The sequence below is a fragment of the Pseudopipra pipra genome, chromosome 14 (assembly GCF_036250125.1).
Source record: "Pseudopipra pipra isolate bDixPip1 chromosome 14, bDixPip1.hap1, whole genome shotgun sequence".
In the NCBI taxonomy this organism is placed as follows: domain Eukaryota; kingdom Metazoa; phylum Chordata; class Aves; order Passeriformes; family Pipridae; genus Pseudopipra; species Pseudopipra pipra.
The window spans coordinates 16,167,047-16,186,304 of NC_087562.1; the positions used below are offsets into that span (position 1 = coordinate 16,167,047).

General features: G+C 37.2%; 1 protein-coding gene across 6 annotated transcripts in view; it reads left to right on the plus strand.

Annotated features, from left to right (window-relative positions):
* The window catches only part of DPY19L3 (dpy-19 like C-mannosyltransferase 3), a 33,915-nt gene that overhangs the window by 11,420 nt on the left and 3,237 nt on the right, over nucleotides 1-19,258 (plus strand). For 2 of the 6 annotated variants that reach the window (XM_064671259.1, XM_064671258.1), the window contains 12 exons: nucleotides 1,050-1,173; nucleotides 1,633-1,767; nucleotides 2,671-2,802; nucleotides 3,816-3,917; nucleotides 4,391-4,464; nucleotides 4,709-4,867; nucleotides 6,200-6,322; nucleotides 6,684-6,795; nucleotides 7,325-7,381; nucleotides 11,100-11,182; nucleotides 17,711-17,843; nucleotides 18,532-18,690. In XM_064671259.1, coding sequence (XP_064527329.1) covers nucleotides 1,050-1,173; nucleotides 1,633-1,767; nucleotides 2,671-2,802; nucleotides 3,816-3,917; nucleotides 4,391-4,464; nucleotides 4,709-4,867; nucleotides 6,200-6,322; nucleotides 6,684-6,795; nucleotides 7,325-7,381; nucleotides 11,100-11,182; nucleotides 17,711-17,843; nucleotides 18,532-18,690 — 1,393 coding nt within the window. The other 4 variants (XR_010434368.1, XR_010434369.1, XM_064671260.1 and 1 more) reach the window with 4 other exon arrangements.

The following is a 19,258-nucleotide window of genomic DNA, read 5'->3' on the forward strand; positions in this document are numbered from 1 at the left end:
AAATAAAAGTACAGTGTTGGTTCTACCAAAATTGTTTGATATGTTAATCAGTAGCTCTGAAGAAGTTTATCTGCAAGCATGTCCATTACAGAATAATTGTAGGTATACAGTGGCAAAATGTTTCTTTCTCCAAATATAAAAGTAATTAAAAAATAAATTCAGTGTACAGTATTTCACATGTTTCTTTGATGAGGTCATCTTTGCCATTTACAGAATATTTGGAGCAAATTTGTTTTATCCATCTTTCTAATAATCCATGAACAAGGAAAGCTTGTTATCCTTTACACAAGTAGAATAAATACATGGAATTGATTTGGATAAAGACTTTCTGTCCAGATAAAGCACATCCGAGGCTACTGAGTAACTCCATTTAAACACTTCTTTCATCCAGCTAAACATGTCTCAGATGTCTTGCTTACTTTCCTTTTTAGCAAACATTTTCTCAACACAAGAAAAAAAGGGAATTAGTTTTTTTTTTAACCTTTAATTCAGGTTTTGTAAATAGCTGCTCTTTGGGGAACTTTTACTAACTTCACATCCTGTTTGTGTTCAAAAGTTACCAAAATGACCAGAAACTCTTAACCAGTTTAGCTGTATCCAAATTCAGTGCATTGGGACCGCAGTGAAGAAACTGATACCTGTTTATATTATTATATGTGTGTTTGCAAACCAAAAAATGAAGTAAAATTACCTGTGGTGTGAAAATCCATGAGTTGGATTTTGGGAGTGTTTTTAGTTTGGGGTTTGTTTTTCCATTTTTAAATTTACCCAAGCTGTTCTTCTTAAGTAAGTTTTAACTCATAGTATATTTTTTTGACTGTAAGTGATACTAAAGTACAATATTTGAGATACAGAAACAATGGATAACTGACAGAACTTCATAATGATTTTTTTCAGAGCCAGGCATGTTGAAGGAACTAGACTGTAGAGCCTGCCTTTTTATAAATAAGTAGTTTAAATACCACAAAGATGCCTGTCATTGCAACTTCTCTATCACTGAGCTGGTGTTTTCTTTATTTTACATTTCTGAAACTCTTTGTTTTGTACAGAGTAGATACCACAAGGGTAGAATTCACCATTCCTTTAAGAGAGAACTGGGCACTACCGTTCTTTGCTGTTCAGATAGCAGCCATCACATACCTACTCAGAACTCATTTACAGCCTGTTCAAGAAGTGAGTATTTCTGACAAGTATGACACAGTAAAATTAGTCACAGAAAACTGTCCTGATCTGCAAGAATAAAAGCAAATGGGTGATGCAGTTTCTTTGACAGACAGTTGTTAAGTCATCACTCCTCGATTTGATCAAGTAACTGCTATTTCTAGCACAGTAAAACACGTATTGCATGTTAATCTAGGGGCTGAAACTGGTTGAGATCTCACTGTTTTCTTGCAAGTGGTGTTAAAGGGATAAAATACAGGCAATAAATCAAGAATTCATAACTCTAATAAATGTTCATTATCCTCCAAACAGTTATTGCAGTTATAAAACTCATAGTAATGTTTTAAAAGTAGATTTGAAATAAAACCAAAGCAAGGTGGGTTTTGGTCGGTTTTGCTGGGGTTTTTGTTTGTTTTGTGTTTTAGTGAAGGAAACTATAAAATTAAATAAAACCTCACTCCCTCCTTCCAGAGACTAACACTTATGGCTGTATTCATAGCAACGTTTCTCTTTAGCCTGACTTGGCAATTTAACCAGTTCATGATGCTGATACAAGCATTGGCATTATTCATACTGGACTGCTTGGACATGCTGCCCACAGCAAAGGTAACTTTATGTTTGGAAATAACCAATTTTTCTTTATTTACTGTCATAAAACTAAGTTTTGGAGGTATTTTACTAACTAGTGGCCTGGATACCTAGAGTAATACAGATTATACACTGTGCATTGTGCTTTTATACTGCGAGTGTAAAAATTAGTAAACTCTTCTCTGCAAACATAAGCTGAAGTTAACAGTTAATGTGACAAATCAGCTACATTAAAAGTTGGCAAATTACCAGCTTCATCCTGAATTCTACCAAAACTGACTTACCACACCACTCTTATTCCATATTAGTTTTCAAAAAAGTGCTACTTAAAACTGTTGGAGTTTGTTGGGCTCTTTGACGCCGATTTACACCACTGCTCTAATGCAAGACTGATCTTTGTGTCAGGTAAAATGTGTGTTTTGTTACCCCTGTATCAGAAAACCAACAGTTTAGTGTTTGCATTCAGCTGAACAATAGTTTAGCATAGCTCAAACAGGACTATACTGAACTATTATTAAAAAAGGTGATGTTTGGTTGCTGAACTTCACTGAGCCATAACTGTTGAGTCATAGAGACATCAGAGGCTACAGAAACACTTCTTTGACTAGAGAAACTACAAAGATCTTCCAAAGTATATTGAGTGATTAATAATTTCCTCATTCTGCAATTACTTATTTGTATCTGCTTGATTATAGGATCAGGCTTCCTTAGTTACAACATGGGCATAAAATATTAACCTCACTAGTTCAGGACATAAATATAAAGAGGATGTAGTAATGGCTTTAAATGGGATGATTTAGTGCAATATGATGCATTTTTTGCAAAAATAATAGGCGTTGAAATAAATTATAAAACATATTCATAGAAGAGTAACCATGACTGTTAGGTTTTGTAGACATAAAAATCTCATTATTGTTCCAGGTTACGTGGCTCTATATCATTCAGATTTCTGGATTACTGCTCGTCTGTGTCCTACAGTTCTTTAATTCTATGATTCTTGGATCATTACTTATAAGTTTTAATGCTTCTGTCTTGATAGCAAGAACAATCCAGGTAGGTACTGAAATATTTTTGTGGTACTAAATAAAGAGTGGATCGATATCTGTATATACATAGATATGTATATATGTAAATGAGTAATTTTTATGCATTATAACTTTCAATTACTAATACTAATTAGAGGAATTATGTAGTGTAAAGCAGCAAAAACATTGCCTGATCAAATAATGACTTCAATTACAGTAACTGCAGCATAACCAAGCACATCAGACACCATAATTCTGTGATTGCTATTAACATTCATGATTGTGCAAGCAGCAGTTTGGATCCTGCAAAAAATTGCATAAATGGACTTTACACCTGTTTCACTAGGTCTTGGCTTGAATTTATGGATCTGCCTCCAACAAATATTCTGGGAGAACTGGGCACATGTTGAATTCAGCTTACTGAAATCTCTTTTCTTTCAAAGACTCGGGTTTTTACTGCATTTACAGTTCTTTTTTCTGATACTGACATCGACAACAGTCTCTGACCAGAGTGTGTGATCTTACAGGGCCATTCCTGTTGTCTCTCATTTCTGACCACCTAAAATCAAGACTGTATTTTTTATAGTTAAGACAATGTCTGTGCCTATTCCCAGTTGTCTGTGAGCAGCTCATCTAGATCTGGAGCTTTTAACTGGGAAATTGCTCAAAATCCTTTCAGCTGACAGTTAGAGCCAGAAGACCTCTTTGCCATGTTTAGGTGGAAGATCTAATGAAGAGGTATTTCAAAAGGAAATTAATTGTATAAATATAATAGGGCCACTGCCAAAGGAAGGTTGGTTGGCTTCTTCCAAAACTCTGCCACATCAAGAGCCTGGGGAGCTTTTGTGATGTTGTCCCTTCGGTTTTGTGGAAGAAATGTATCTTTATACTTGATTCTGCATACATTTTTGCTTACACGAAGCTAATACAATTTGATCCTGATCAGGCCTAGCAGAGCAGCTGTTTCAAATAGCCTGTGATGCTTTTGTTCCAAATACATACAAAAAACCCCCTGAAATTCTAATATTTTCTTCTTTGTAGAAAAATCTAAAAACAGGTGGCTTGCTTAATAGGCTTGGGAAACTTATCCTGCATGTTCTGTTAGTCTTGTGCTTGACTCTCCTGATAAATAAATTCATCAAGGTAAGCAAATATTTTTTTATGTAGAAAGTTGCAAAATGTATTATGTTAAAAGCTATTTGTTAACCATCTATAGTGATGTCATTAAGTAAAAATTGCAGTGAGATTTCACTGCATTTCATAGGCTGCATTCTAAAAATTAAAGATTGTTTTGCTAATCTTTTTGATATATGGATTTGAAAACCTCATAAATTAACACCAAATAATTGGTGTTAACTTGAAGCTCACCTGTAATTTTATAACAAGTGTAGATTTATATTGCATTCTGATACTGCTGAGCATTTGCATAGTTTTTCATTGAATTTACTTTTCAGTGAATGCAGTTAAAACTGAAAGCTTATTCAATTGCAAAGCACCCTTCTCAGTAAGCCTGTGGTGCTCTACAGTTTCATTTAAATGATGAAAAAAACCTGCTTACCTGTGTGACATTTTTGATACTTAAAATACAATTTCCTTTCTTTTTCCCTACTCTATAGAAAATTCTTAATCTTGAGTCAGATGAACATATATTCAAATTTCTGAAAGCAAAATTTGGATTTGGAGCAACAAGGTATGATTTAGCTGCAATTCTGCTTTTTTTCCTTTGACTTCATTAATTGAAGCCTGCAGGTTGTTCTCATTTAAAATCCGTGTGATAAATCATGAATTTCTACCTCATGATTGTGTCATATTTTCCCTTACAATAATCTGCACAACTGCAGCTTTATAATTTCTCGTGAGAAAAGCAAACTTTGATCCTTTTTGGCATCAAATTACGCCATACCTGTTGACAAGGATTATTCTCTTTTCTTTAGAGATTTTGATGCCAACCTGTATCTCTGTGAAGAAGCTTTTGGTTTATTACCATTAAACACCTTCTCAAGGCTCTCGGATACGTTACTTTTTTACGTTTACGTATTTGTTCTCTTCCTTATGGCAGTGGCAGCTGTAATTGTTGCCTTTAGGAACCTCAGGTAATGTACAACTTTAAGATAATTCACATTTTTATCAATTTTCTCATCTTCAAATGGCTCAGGAACTGACAGTTGAGTACAGCAGCTACCAGTATTACTTCCACAGGTACTGAGGAAACAGTAGGATGTCTGATAGAGAGATCAGGCAGAACAGTAACATCCTATTAAAGCTAAAAGTGTAAACTTTCCTTCAAGCTCTTTGGATTGCTGTTAAGGTTTTGCAGTTTGTGTGGGGTTGGTTGGGTTTGGGAGGGGAAGCAGGAGAAAGGTGCGAAGCACTCCCAGCTGTGCATCACTGCTGGCTGTTCCCACAGCTGATCTGTAGGATTCTGAGGTATTTAGAGAACACTAGAAGAAAATTAGACAGAGTTGCTATTAAAACAAAAAAAAGTAAATGGTTCATTATAGGCCTCTCAGTTTTATAGGTACAATCTGGGCTGCAGTTAGAAGGGAGGATATAAAACTTGATTAAGCAAAAATTCAAGGAGTGTCATGTAACTAGTGCCAGTCATCACAGATTTTAGGGAAGACAGGGTAAAAGAGAGAGGGAGGAGGTGGCAGAAAGAGAGGGCAAGTATCTAAGACATTCTGAAACTATTTTGTGACAGTTATGAAGTGAGTCATCTGTAAATCATTTTGGTACTATTCAACCAGCCTCTTAAAAAACTTTCTGCACCAATTTTAAATTTTAAAAACAAAGAAAAGACTCTGCTGCTCTTATTTTCTGTAATCCTAGATGCAATCACAAACATCACCCTAATTTTTAACACTGTCCAGTTATCTCAGTTATCCCCTGCCTGAAAAGAACAGGGGAAGACCTCACACATTTAAGCATACTTTTTTTCTTTTAATGGGCCCTCCACATACATTCACAAGACCAGCCACCTCAAGCTACAACCAGTCCTTTCAAAACTGATTTGCTGTAAGTCTGCTTCCAATCTATGGCTTTATTGGCATCCAGATATACCAGCACGACCCCACAAATCACAGTTAAATTCTTCACTCTCATCTAAGCCCTGTGAACCTCATGGGAGTAGCTACTTCAAGCAAGAAACCAAGCTTGCCTTTCTGTAAACAGTTTTATCTCACTCTAATCCAGCTCATTTAAACTCACTGCATTTCCAAAAATCTAGACATGAAAAGAAATACTTGCTGCTACATCAAGTTGGTGGTATCAGGCTTAATTATATCATAGATACAATAGAAGATTGTGGACTGATAGCAGTAGTATTGCTTTCTAGCATCAGAAGGATTCAATGCTGTTTAAAATGCAGATAATGATATGAAATATGTTCGAGAACTTAATATAACACTGTTTCTTTCTTTAATTAGTGGTTCAAACCAAGTCAAGTTAATGAAAAAGATGGAAGAGTGCACAATAACACTGAAGCCTGATGCTGCTTACAGCTTAGTTCACACAGTTCTTTTTGGATGTCTGGCATTAAGCACAATGAGGTATATATTTTTAAATTCTACTTGGGGCTTGTTTAGATGATTGAGTGTATTTTTATAAGAGTGTAAAATATGTTGACCGCAAACTTTGTAGGATCATGAACCTTCTTTCTCTCCCTGGTGTGTTTATACTTGTAGACTGAAGCATTTCCCAGAATTCTGCCAAAAAGAATGTTTGGGAGTTTGGGAACAGATATGTTCTCAAGAGCACATAGCAAAGTGCCGAGTCAATCTTGTACTCAGTTATTTCAGAGTCCTGAAAGTCCAAGAAAATTGTCTTCAGAACTTCTCTGGACATTAACTGCCCTCATCAAGCAGCTCTAGCAGAGCTCCAGATGACCATGAAAACCTTGTGTTTTTGCAGAATGAAGTACCTCTGGACATCCCACATGTGTGTGTTTGCATCCTTTGGCCTGTGCAGCACAGAAGTTTGGAAACTTATCCTGAAGTGTGTCCATCTCTACACATCCCAGAGGGTACTTACAGCATTTCATCCAATGGGGTTTGGTCCTTATCTAAACCAAATCAAGGCTCACAGCTGAATATTGTTTGCAGTTCTCTTTAACTGGATATCTCTGATGTATATTTGTATAAATTTAGTAAGTAAAATGTATTTTCTACTGGTTTCTGTATTAAACAATTCCATTTGAATACACTAGATGGCAATATAGATGTGGCTATGAAAAATAACCACAATTTTACTAAAAAAGCCACCATATTAAGAAATCCTCAGCAGTCTGAGAAGACCTTTGCAGTCAATTATATTGAATGACAGTGTTTTCCACTTTGTAGAATATAGATTTAAATATAGAGATATCAGTCCATCACTTGGGGTGGGTCTGTAATTAGGGTTTTACTTGAAAACAAAATCAAAATATGGTCTTAAAATTCAAACTCTGAATTCCACTACGTGTTAAGTATTTTACATATCAATACATTAAAAATTAAATCTATTCAAATAAACGTATCATCAGAATAACCAATATTTTTTTCAATTTCTCTTAGGCACAGGTGCTTAAATATTCTATACCAATAATTACATTACTGTACATTTCATATAAGGTAAGAAAATTTTTTTCTCAATGTTTTGGCATTTTTTAAGTTACATGGAATTTCCTTTTCTCATAAAAGGATGTTGTTTTATTAGTTACTACATGCAAGATTTGTAACTGAATGGGGATAGACTACCTGAAGTGCAAGTACCTTTATGTGTATGGAATTGTGTGTAAAAGATCAGTTGGGCTCATTTGATCCAGAGTAGCTGTTTGTGGATACAAATGTTTGTCTAACTGTATATATGTAAGTCAGCAGGTGTTATTTAAATGCATAATTTTATGGAAATGGGAGTTGTCTGTTTGGCTTTTAATTAAGTTATGGATAATATGCAGATTGTTAAATTGTGTAATGATTCATGTTTTAAAGTACAGAATTGTTAAGTGTTCAAGTACCTGTCTGTCCAAGCAACAAAATATTATTGTCAAATGTTTAAGTGTAAATACATAAAAAATATTTAAATTTATAACATGTACAAGGTTATCAGTCTGTCATAGCAGTGAGATTTAGATCATTGATTTAATGGGAAACCATTTTTTTAATCTGTGTTCACAAAGACAAGAAAATCAGATGCTCCTTCGATGGAGCAATTGTTTCTGCAATAAGTAGTCTGAGATGAGAATATTTCTGTTAAATAATAATTCCCTTCAGAGAAACTCAAGATTAATTTCATTATTAAAGTTAGAAAGTCAGTAGTGTAAAGCATAAGAGTTTAGAAAGCTGCTACTAGACCTCACTCCAGTTTCCCTGTTTAAAGCTGAAACAAAAAATCAAAAAATACTGTTTTCCATTTAAACTGTCTTATTATTCTCCTAGAAAACTCTTTAGGACTTTTTTTTTTTCCCCATTGGGAAGTCATTTACCATTTTCATCATCTATGAATATGACAGAAATAATGCCATTTCTTTTGACATGGGGGATACCAAGAGCATGACATTCTGATAGTCCAATGTGACAGATAACTAGAAATAATTTTTCTCCCACTCTTCATGAGCAGATGTGAAGTTCCTGAATCCTGTCAGATTCAATTCAGAAGTCAACAGAAATCAGTGATTTCATAGACTTTAGGTCAGCCATTAGTTGTGCTCAGTCTGCCTGGGAAGCGTAATTTTTGTGTTTCTTCTAAATAAAGGAAGTAATTTTTATGGACATGAAAAACACTGTTTTTCAAAGTTCTCAGTGGGAATGAGAAATTCATCACTTCTCAGTGTTTTTTGTCCTAAGTCAGTTCTTGCAGTTCAGCTGCCAGGGGTGTGGATATTTTTGTGTGTCTTCTCTGCAAAGCTGAAAGAGTTTATGAGAAGCCTGGTGGGCAAAACCTGTCACAGGTTCCCTGTAAATGGTCAGAATAAAAATTCTTACAGAGAGATTCGGAAAGTATCCATTTCTTCTGTGAGAATGTGTTTATATATTCTCTCTTTAAAACCTTATAAGCAGGGGAAGGAGATTTTTGTAATTACCTTTCTCCTTTCCAGACAAGAATTTATCTGTTCACACACAGTGCTCAGATTGCAGGAGCAGTTTCAATGTACACCACAAAATTAACTGGTCATCATGGCTAGTTTTCTGGAATTACTAGTGGGGCAGTTCTGTGTTTCACTACTTGTTGTGGTTACATTTCTCAGAAGAACTATACTTTAGTGCTGTTCCCCACAATAGGAGTTTTATGGGATTATTAACCTAATCCCAAATAAGATAATAAAGCCTCTTTTGAGGCATGTGGTTACCACAGTCCCAAATACATCACTTGAACAATAACTTATCAAGATAAAAATGCAGCTGTAATTCCACCTATCTTTCAGATTTCAGGTACAGAGTGTTTTGACACCTATAAGACATCAATGTTTCTGTTTACATGTGTTCTTCATTAACACAGTGCAAACATCTTTTAGATAAAGTGAAAATGCTGAAATATTTCCATGTACATCCTTTAGCTGTGCTGTAGATAACACAACACATATGATGCAGTACCAAGTCTTATTCATATAATTCAGCTTTATCTGTGTTATATTTAACTTCACAGTAATACTCATCAATTTGTGTTTGTATGCCAGTCATTCCTAAATAAATTGTTGGTACTTAAGGTTAGCACCTGAGTTTCAGCATTCTAATTCCAGGGTTTGCCAAATAATCTTGATTTCTCTTTGCTAGTAAACTATCCATTCATGTAATATCTCTAACTGCATTTTTATCTTCATCATGGCCAAGTCTTTTTGCTCCAGACACATACGTTTATTGTAGCACATAGTGCAACATATGCCCATGATCTGAACAGTCCTTGGCTGTACTGAACAACTCCCTGAGTGTACTGTATGTATTTATCCTTCAAACCTAAAGTCTGTAGAAAAAAATTACAAAAGAAAATGTTGTGTTTATTTCTATTCTTAATATCTAATGATTTTTCTCTAAGGAATTCTTAATTTTCATTCTTAGGCCAACAGTAGCTATAAAGAATGCAGTAGTACTTGCTTTTCACTTACATTCAGAGGCCAAAGAGTTAATATACTTTCTAAATTCAAAATAAGTGTCCTTGTATCTGAGAAGTAACTGAACTCCCACGGTCATCAGTGGACTGTTGAGCACCTCCGGGTTTTTGACCAGCACAGAAGTCTCTTTCTCAATTCAGTAATAGCAAGCCTCACTACCAAAATTTTCCTCCAGTGAAACCTGCTTGTACTGACTCAATAATTGCAGTAGTGTGACACTGTGACTTGTAAAACCTCTACAGATGAGTGAATGCCACATAATAGCCCCAGCACTCAGTAGAGAGCAGTGTCCCAGGCTCATTTCCTGTGTCCCCCCCTGAAGGATCCAAGCTTTCAGAATGTTTAGCTATCCAGGCTAGTTTAGTAATGGAGAGAAGAAATTTTGATCCATTATGAGACTCTACAGTCTCATTTCACAACAGCTTAGTTTATTTACTAATCTCTTGAGAGAGCTTCTGAAAAGCAGAAATGTGTCTGTGATAGTACTTCCATACTCGCCAAAGCTGCAGGGTTGTGATGCTGCCATAACTATATTGGTTGTTTCTCAATCTACCAGCCAGTAGTACTTGAACAAATGTAAATGTGTCAGGTAAACAGTTAAACTAAGTATCTAAATTGGCCCAATTATATCTCCTGCTCCCCAGTCCTCCTACACAATTACAGTTGTAGTGAAAGAATGCATGTTTTTGCAAAGGAGCTCAGCAGCACCACATTCAAATTCCTTCTGAACGCTTGGATAAGCATTATATAAATTGGATGATTTATGGCTTTTTAGATTATCAGGTGGGTTTTCTTAACACTTTTTCTTGTAGCATTTCAGTTTTCAAGCCAGCAATCCGTACTATCTAAAGAAAGCAGGTTTGGAATAGGTTTCACTGTAACAGCCTCTGTAGTAAAGACTGAAGCACAGCAATCTGTCATTAGCACTGTCATTATCTCCCTTAATGCTCCCTTCTTCCCTTGACTATTCACTAGCTGGAACAAGAAACCCTTAAATAAATCTTTGTTCCCTTAGCTTTTTTGGGGGGAGGGTTAAGCTTTAAAGAATCAGTTTCAATCATTTTTTCTCTGCTCCAGATTCGATTTACGTATTCTTTGTCCGCAGTAGATTTTGAAATGTTTTACCCTGATAGTCTTTTCGTTGGATCAGTTGCCAGCTAAGAGGGAATAATATGTTTCAGCATCCAGAACTTGTTTTGTTCATTCTGCCTTGAGTTTGTTCTGTTTTGTTTCCATTATAGTTCTGGCCAGGAATAATGGATGAACTATCAGAGCTGAGAGAATTCTATGACCCAGACACTGTGGAGCTGATGAACTGGATTAAGTAAGAGGATTTTTTCTCTATTTAAGTTAAATGCTATTTGTGTAGATCTAATGTTCTTAGTTATAGTGTTCTCCCTTATTTGTCACAGCTCATCAGTGAACTCTGGTGACCCGTGGAGATAGTTAGGGTGAGTGGGATACCAAGAGGTTGGGATATCAGAGCCCCCCAGACCACTCTGGTTCAGTACCACTGCTGTGTTTCATGTGCCTCAGGGAACCATCTGATTCCATTTACTCCCATAAGTACACATAGTTTTCCCAGCCAAAAGAGGTAAATTGGGATGTGTCAAGCTTCTTTCATCATATTTAGCTACCTCTGTACGTTAATAGACCTTCACAGTGAAATCGTTTTATTTTTGTCCCCCCAACTTGGTGTCCTTCTCAACTTTATAATGGTAAAAAGCATGGATGTACAATGGTAGGACTGGAAAACTTGTACTCTGCAGCCTGTTTCTTGAGCTTTAAAACAATCTAAATTGTTTATACTTGTTAGTATTAATGCCAACAAGCCTTCTAAACTGCAAACAAAATATTTGTAATTGAACTTGAACTTGTCACAGCTAAGCATAGGTGCAAAGTCTTTTTCAGGAATTTATCATTCCAACCCCACCTCATCACTTCTGCTTTCTGACAGAGCACAGGAAGGTATTTGCACAGGAAGGTGCAAACAGTTTGTAGTACTGCCTGTGGAAGGGCTGAGAAAAGAGGCCAGGTAGGATGGTCCCTGGAGGGCTGTGAATTCAAGGGGTATGTTCTCTATTAACATACAGCAACCACTGAAAACTTTCAGGCTAAGTTCTTAACAGGGAGATTCCTGAGACTTGTATTTATTTGGAACTCTGATAGTGATTTTTTAAAAAGAAAGTCAGTTTCATATTCTGGAGGAAAACATTCTGAAAGTAAATCTGAATTTAACATAATAATAATTATAAACAGCTGTTTGAAGTATTTCCTTCATATACAACGAACTTCAGTGAAACCAGTCACCCAGCCTATTCTATCCATAGCAACATATTTACACTCCATAATGCTGTATTTCTTTAATTCATAAACCAGAAGGAGTAATTCAGAAGTAAAATATATTACAAGCCTTCACTGACTTATTCTGAAAGCAGGCCACGTTTTTTTGCATCATTTAGAATCCTTGCCGCCTTATTGACATGTTTTTGTGACTAATGTTTACCAGCCAGTTCCATTTAGCACTACTGTTTTATTAAAAGATGGTAAATGTCTGATAGTTCAGGTCTCCTGTGTACAATATATAGAGTTATATATAGATTTATACATAAAATATGCATGTGGAGTTATTCCCAGCCATGAGCTGGATTTGACTGGCTCCGATGAGAATAATGTTTCATGTGTTCTTAGTGCTGAGAATGCTAAACTGGTGCTTGTCCTCTCTTCATTTTAAGTCATGACAGACAATCACAGAGGGAGTTTTTTTTACTTAGAATTTATTGTGTTTAGAAATATTATTCCTGTAAAGAAGAGTTAATTGTCTGTGCTTTAAATACCAGTCAACAAAATTTATGATAAGTTTCTCAAAGTGGGACAGATTTTCTTAAGTTTTGGCGTGTAAGAGAAATATGTTACTATACCAACACTTGATAGTTGTGCTGTAGTTAATGACCTGTCAAGGCTGGTGTCAGGGGCTAATCATTCATTATTAAAACTCAGTATGAAAATCTCTTAATTTGTCATGTATAGCAGTGAATTAGGAATAACTCATCTGTCTTGCAATCTCTCCACAACAAGAAAACCCTTCTGTCTGCTTAGTTCTAAATGCATATTAACTTGTCCAAGTACACAATCTGAATAATGACCAACTATTAGTCTGTCCACTGGGAAGTGTCTGCAGATGTATTTCTTACTTTTCCCCTTACTCAAGTTGCCATAGCATTTTCAGGAAGATCTAGTGGTTTATATCTGTACAATTACAGAGCACGGGTTTTTTTTTTTTTACAAAATGATCTTTCATATCCCAGTCTCTGCTTTTTCCTACCCACCACCTCATTTTCTTAGCTTTTTTTTTTTTTTAAAAAAAAAAAAAAAAGTCAAGAAGGTCCTGCCAATGCCCCAGGGATAGTTCACAGCTCTCTGTTCCCTGCTGGGAGGTACATTAAAATTCTTAGTTTTGGTCTTTCTCCCTAAGACAACAGGAACAACATGCTCATTTGTGAGATGGGGAAGAATATCAGTAGAATGAGCAAATCAATAGCGTGAACTTCCCTACTCTGTTTACTTCTGGTAAGTGCTAAAGAAGCAACGTCTTCTGCCTTTAAAGGGGAAATCTGTCTAGAATTGTGGAATATTTCCTAAGCAGTTGCCAAAAATCACAGAAAAACTTCTTAGAAATCTCAGGCAACAGCCAAAACTGGATAAGTTGACTGAGCCTGAGATTCAGCAGAGCATAGTTGGATGTCAACTGTACTTGAACCAGGTGTGGGGGACAAGCAGGAAAATTTGTACATTAGTGGAAACCCCACAAAGTTCTAAAAGGCTCCTAAGGTTATGGAAATGAAATACCCGTGTTTCAATGGTGGTTCTTTCATTTAGTACTTTTTATTAATTTATATTAGTGGCTATATTTTAATTTCAAACCAGTTAAAAATTTTAACTCGTCTCTGTTATTTACATGCCTAATTTTCAAGGGTCATCACACTGAAATCAACACATATCCCAGACTTTAAAGGCAACATTACACCTTTTTTTTTTAATTGTTGTTCTTAAATTCTTGGGCTTATCCCTTGTCATTGACTGATTTGTCAGTAAAATTTAGGCACGAACTTGACAGTGCCTAAGAACTAGGTTTCCACCAACTGTGTAGGTGCATTCCTTTATGTGAGCAAAATCTGCATGCATAAACTTGAGGCTAACAAAAATGCATCTTGTTGCTTTTTCTTTGTGGCTGTCGTTTTCCATTTTTGCAATTTTCAGTCTCTCCAAACCAGAGGGAAAAAAAAGAACCATGACAGTATGACTGAATATGCTTTACTGCCTATCACCTCCAGCTAATCCTGTGATATTTTATTATAGCACTCTGCAAATAAAAAGAGTTTATTTTAAAGAAAAAGAAATATCTATCACGGTGTATTTAAGAACCCCTCCCCAGAATCTCCTTTTCTCAAAGCCTTTTACTTTGTAGATTCATATCAGACTCGAGCACTAGTAAAGGAATAATCTGAGGCTGGTCAGATTTTATGGCTTTGAAAGCCAACTACAGGGTTCATCTCTGGGGGAGTTTTAGTAGAAATACCCATTTTATTTCTAATGGTGCAACCTGTAATTGCAATGTTGGCCATTTCTTTCTTAGTGCTGCCTTAAAACCAGCTCACAATAATTTCTTAGCAGTTTAAGAGAAAGAATTACTACAACTTTCAGAGTCTGTGCAAGTACTTCCTGTGAAACCTTTTTATTTTTAATGAGTTATTCTTTAGTATTTATATAATTCTCTAAATTCTTAAGTGTAGGTAAAGAAAAGCTTCCTGCAATATAATATAGTGCTTAGTTTACCCATTAGTTCAGCTGTAATTAACTTGTTGAAAGCTTAGAGCTTCAAAAATAAATGAGATTATTTGTTCAAAATGCCATCAGGTCTGCTTGGAATGGCATTTAAATTATATAATGTAAATCAGTTTGACCTGTAAGTCCTTGTCATTATTTAGTGACATTTCCTAGAGAATAAATTGTTTGCAGGTTGGGCAGTGTGGTATGGAGCTTGGCAGAGAGCTATAAAACAAATTATCCTTTCATTTTATACATCATTTGCTCAGACAGTTGTAAAAATTGCTTCGTTTCTGTGTAATAGAGAAGTGTCATTCAGTGGTTTGCAGCACAATGGGTGCAGTGGGTGCAGAGCAATGCAGTTAGTGCCTGGCTCAGACAGGGGCATAGGGGAAAGAGCTTCCATGGAACGTGGAAGTCATCCTATCCCTGGGAAGTATTCCTTAGGGTCTCTCCAGCAGCTCCAGTAGTAGCAGCTGGTGGTCTGGAAACATCTGAGCTGGCCCAGTAAAAAAAGGACAGTGATATGTCTGAAGGAGTATAATTTTCTAGGACTTGGAACATGTAAATCTGAGTCTCAGGGAAACATCTGCCTTCACCTGGAACACCGGAGTTTAAACTCCATCCAGGACCAGAGCACATAAGCCAGTTGTTAGAAAAGGGAGGGTCACTAAGTTGCTTTTAAGGTACAGGGAGGAGTGCTGGCAAAACTCTTACTACCTGGTAAATAAAGAATGCACTCAGCCCTTCTGGGCAGGAGTGAATGTTTTTGGAAAGGGGAGGAATGGAGCCCTGCATCTTCTACGTGATCCATCTTCTGAGGGGAGACCTCATCAGGGTCTGCAGCTTCCTCACCAGGGGCAGCACCAATCTCTGCTCTCTGTGACCAGGGACAGGACCCGAGGGAGTGGCTGGAGCTGTGCCAGGGGAGGTTTAGGCTGGATCTCAGGAAAAGGTTCTTCCCCCAGAGGCTGGTTGGGCACTGACCAGGCTCCCCAGGGCAGTGGGCACAGCACCAAGGCTGCCAGAGCTCCAGGAGGGTTTGGACAAAGCTCTCAGGGACAGGGTGGGATTGTTGGGGTGTCTGTGCAGGGCCATGAGATGGACTGGATGATCCTTGTGGGTCCCTTCCAAGTCAAGATATTCTATGATTCTACATTTTTGGCAAGCATTTTTACACGTTATGGATTAGGGGCACTCACTGTTTCCTTTAGCCTTCTTTTTAAAGAAAAGAGGCTGCAGGCTGGTTTGACTTTTTTTGTTGTTTGCTTGTTTTCCTGTGGTTTTGCCTCTGGTACTTGTTGGGGGGGCTGTATCAGTGTGTTTAAGGAAGTTTGAGTCTGCTAGAGAGACCATTATAATGCAAATTTGCAATCCGAGGTGCAGGGTTGCCTTGGTAAGGCCAAGGTAGGAGCTAAGTACTGCAGAGCATTTTAAAATTTGAACTAATCTTGAACAAACACAGAAACCATTTTATCACACTAGAAGTTGCCCGGCCGAGGCATCAACACGGAAACATGTTGAAGGTGCTTTGAGAATCATTTTTTTCTTTCAGGTATCTAAGCTGTACCCAGTCCCTCTGAGTTTAGCCCATGTCCTTTGCAGCTTAGCCTAAAGACTTGTGCTTTCCTGCAGATTCAGGGATGAGTCCTGGCTGACAGCCTGTCAGGGCCATTACATTAGCATAAATTCTGACAGGAATTCATTTCTTTTAGTGAAACATTTACTTTGTGACACTTGTAACTTTGAATATTTTAAGTAAAAAAAAAAATAATTTTTAAGAGATTAAATATTTTCAGACTTTAAAATGAAACTGGTTTTCTAAAGTGCTGAAGAACTAGTCGATCAGTAAAGTTAAACTGGCCTATTAAAAATACTGTCTCTGGCCTTCCTAGATGAGATTAATGTACCAGTGCAAGAATTCCTTGGAAGGGTTTGTAATTATTAATTCATTTGCTAAGCATAATCTCTTGAAAGGCGATAATAAAATTTAATACTTGTCTCTCAACATTCCCAAGCTGATCATGGAGCTTAAAGACGACTGACTTTAGAGCTGCAGTTCCCAAAGGCTCCCTTAAGTGCACCCAAAGTGTCACAGTTACCTGAGTACTAGAGGTGCCATATATGCATGCACAGGGATGTTAGGCAACTATTCACACTCTAATTTCATTTTACTCCATCTAATGTGTGCTTCTTTCTGCTGTTGTAGTCTTCATAGACCTCTCCAGGGAAATGTGCCTACTAAGGACTAGAAAACACTGATGGCCAGTTTTAATTAGCCTGATTATAGAAGTGTCTATTGCCTGGAATTTTTACTTTTCCTTCTGCTATGCCCTTCTCTTGTGTCTTTACATACATTTTAGATTGTAAACTTGTTGGGGGGAAGGTGAGCAAAAACAGTTTTTTCATTATGGGTATTGAAACAATCCTAAAATACCAAGGCTGCTATTTAGATAACAATTCTAGACATTGGCTTGGAATTTCAGAGATCACACTACCAGTAAGTGCCAGCATTTCTATCTGGCATCTTCTGCATCTTCCCCTGCCCCAAGCCTCAGCATAACAGTTTTCTTTCCAAGTGAATGGTGAATGCCAGGAGAGGAACAGGAAATTTTACCATTCAGAATAAATAATCCATTTTATATAAAGTACCTCTATATATCACACAGAAATCTAAGTCACAGTAAGTTTCCTGAAATATTAAAAGAATCAGAATATAGAATTTATCAATATTCAAAGGCTTTATGAACCTATGAAATACAGAAATAATTTGAAATTTTCAGGATCATGTTTTCCTTAAATTTCCTCATCATGCTTAGTGAATTTTTTATTTGCAGTTAGAGTATTATGACAATTTATCCACTTTATCCCCTGTATTTGAACAAAACACAGTTGCTTGAACAGATTACTCCCTGAACAGAGGCAGAAAAATATTTTTGCAGTCTTTTTTTTCCTTCTGATCTATCACAAGCATTGCAAAAACGCCCCTACAGAGACTTCCTCAGACTTATCAACGTTTGTTTAGGTCAAACACTCCAAACACAGCAGTGTTTGCTGGGAGCATGCAGCTATTAGCAGGAGTCAAACTGTGCACTGGACGGACCTTAACTAACCATCCCCATTATGAGGATAAGAATCTGAGGGAGAGAACAAAGCAGGTAAGAGTGTTCTGATTGTTTAAGCTAGTTCTTGTCCATGTCAGTGGCTCCACTCCAGAAAACAAATATCCTCTCTAACAGCACATTGCAAATGGCATCAGGTGCTTTACTCGCTGAGGTAATTCCCTGTCAGACACAGGCCCAGGATTTACCTGCTTCTGTGAAACTCCTACTTTGGGCATCTGCTGACTCACCTCTGGCAGCTGGAGTGTGTCTAAACTGCTGTGCCTGGGTACTCAGCTAGTCCTGAGGGCACTGGTTTGGGTTCTGTTGGCATCAGTAGATCCTGGTGCCCAGCTAGCCCGTTAAACCCACGTGGAGCATTTCGTGATTTGCCTGATCCTCCCTTCAGTTCCTAGACCAGCACAACACATTTTAGATAGAAACCACCCTGAGAAACTCCACATAGAGCTGGGGACCCTGTTTTCACCTACCCTTTCCTGTAACTTAGACATTCCCCCAGTCTGCCAGCACCATCCAGTGTTGTGCAGTCAGCAGCAGTTCTGTTGTGCGTCCGAGTAGCCATAACACACAAACTCCAAGTGGCTGCTGAACAAAGCATTTATATATTGTTTGTATAACAGTTAATTCAAATCACATGGTTTCTCTATCTCAGTTCTTTCTGAGCCAACAAAGAAATAGTGGCAGTGTCATGTGTCTCAGAGCTTAGATTTATCTTGTTCTCTAGATTTATCAGATCTATGCCAAGCGATCTCCTGAGGACGTGCACGGAATCCTGCGGTCCTTTGGCACGGACTACGTGATCCTGGAGGACAGCATTTGTTATGAGAGGAGGCACAGCAGAGGCTGCCGCTTACGGGACCTGCTTGATGTAGCCAATGGCCATGTAAGTGTTGGAGACAAGATTTAGAAACAAAATTAATTTTGCTTGACTTCTTTTTGAAATGCCATTACGATTTGAAGTAGCTCTGGGGGAAGGAAAATCTAATGATGCCTTTAGACATTCTCAAAATGGCCACACTGAACATTGCTTTTAATAGTATTTGAGAATAAAGAAGGGGGAATTGATCCTGGGCAGAATAAGTAATCACTTCCTGATGAGCTTCAGGTTTGCAGTACTCAAACAGTGTTTCCTTCCAGAGTGTAAATCACTCCAGAGCTTCAGTTCCCTCTGGAGCAGCGGGTGGTTGTGTTACTGCTCTGTGCCAGGGGAGTTCTCAAGATGAAACCAGAGCAGACTGAACAAGCCAAACCAGATATGGACCTCTGACAAACCAGCTTTATCCATGCAGAGATGACACTATAAATCTTACTGGTTTAAAGCTCTTTCCTTCCTCCCACTTGTTTCATACTGTTAACAAACCTGGCCAGCCTGACCCTCTGAGTGTATTGTCAAGATTGTTTTTAACTTGTTATTGCCTGTAACTGAACTGGCTAAAGATATTTCACACATC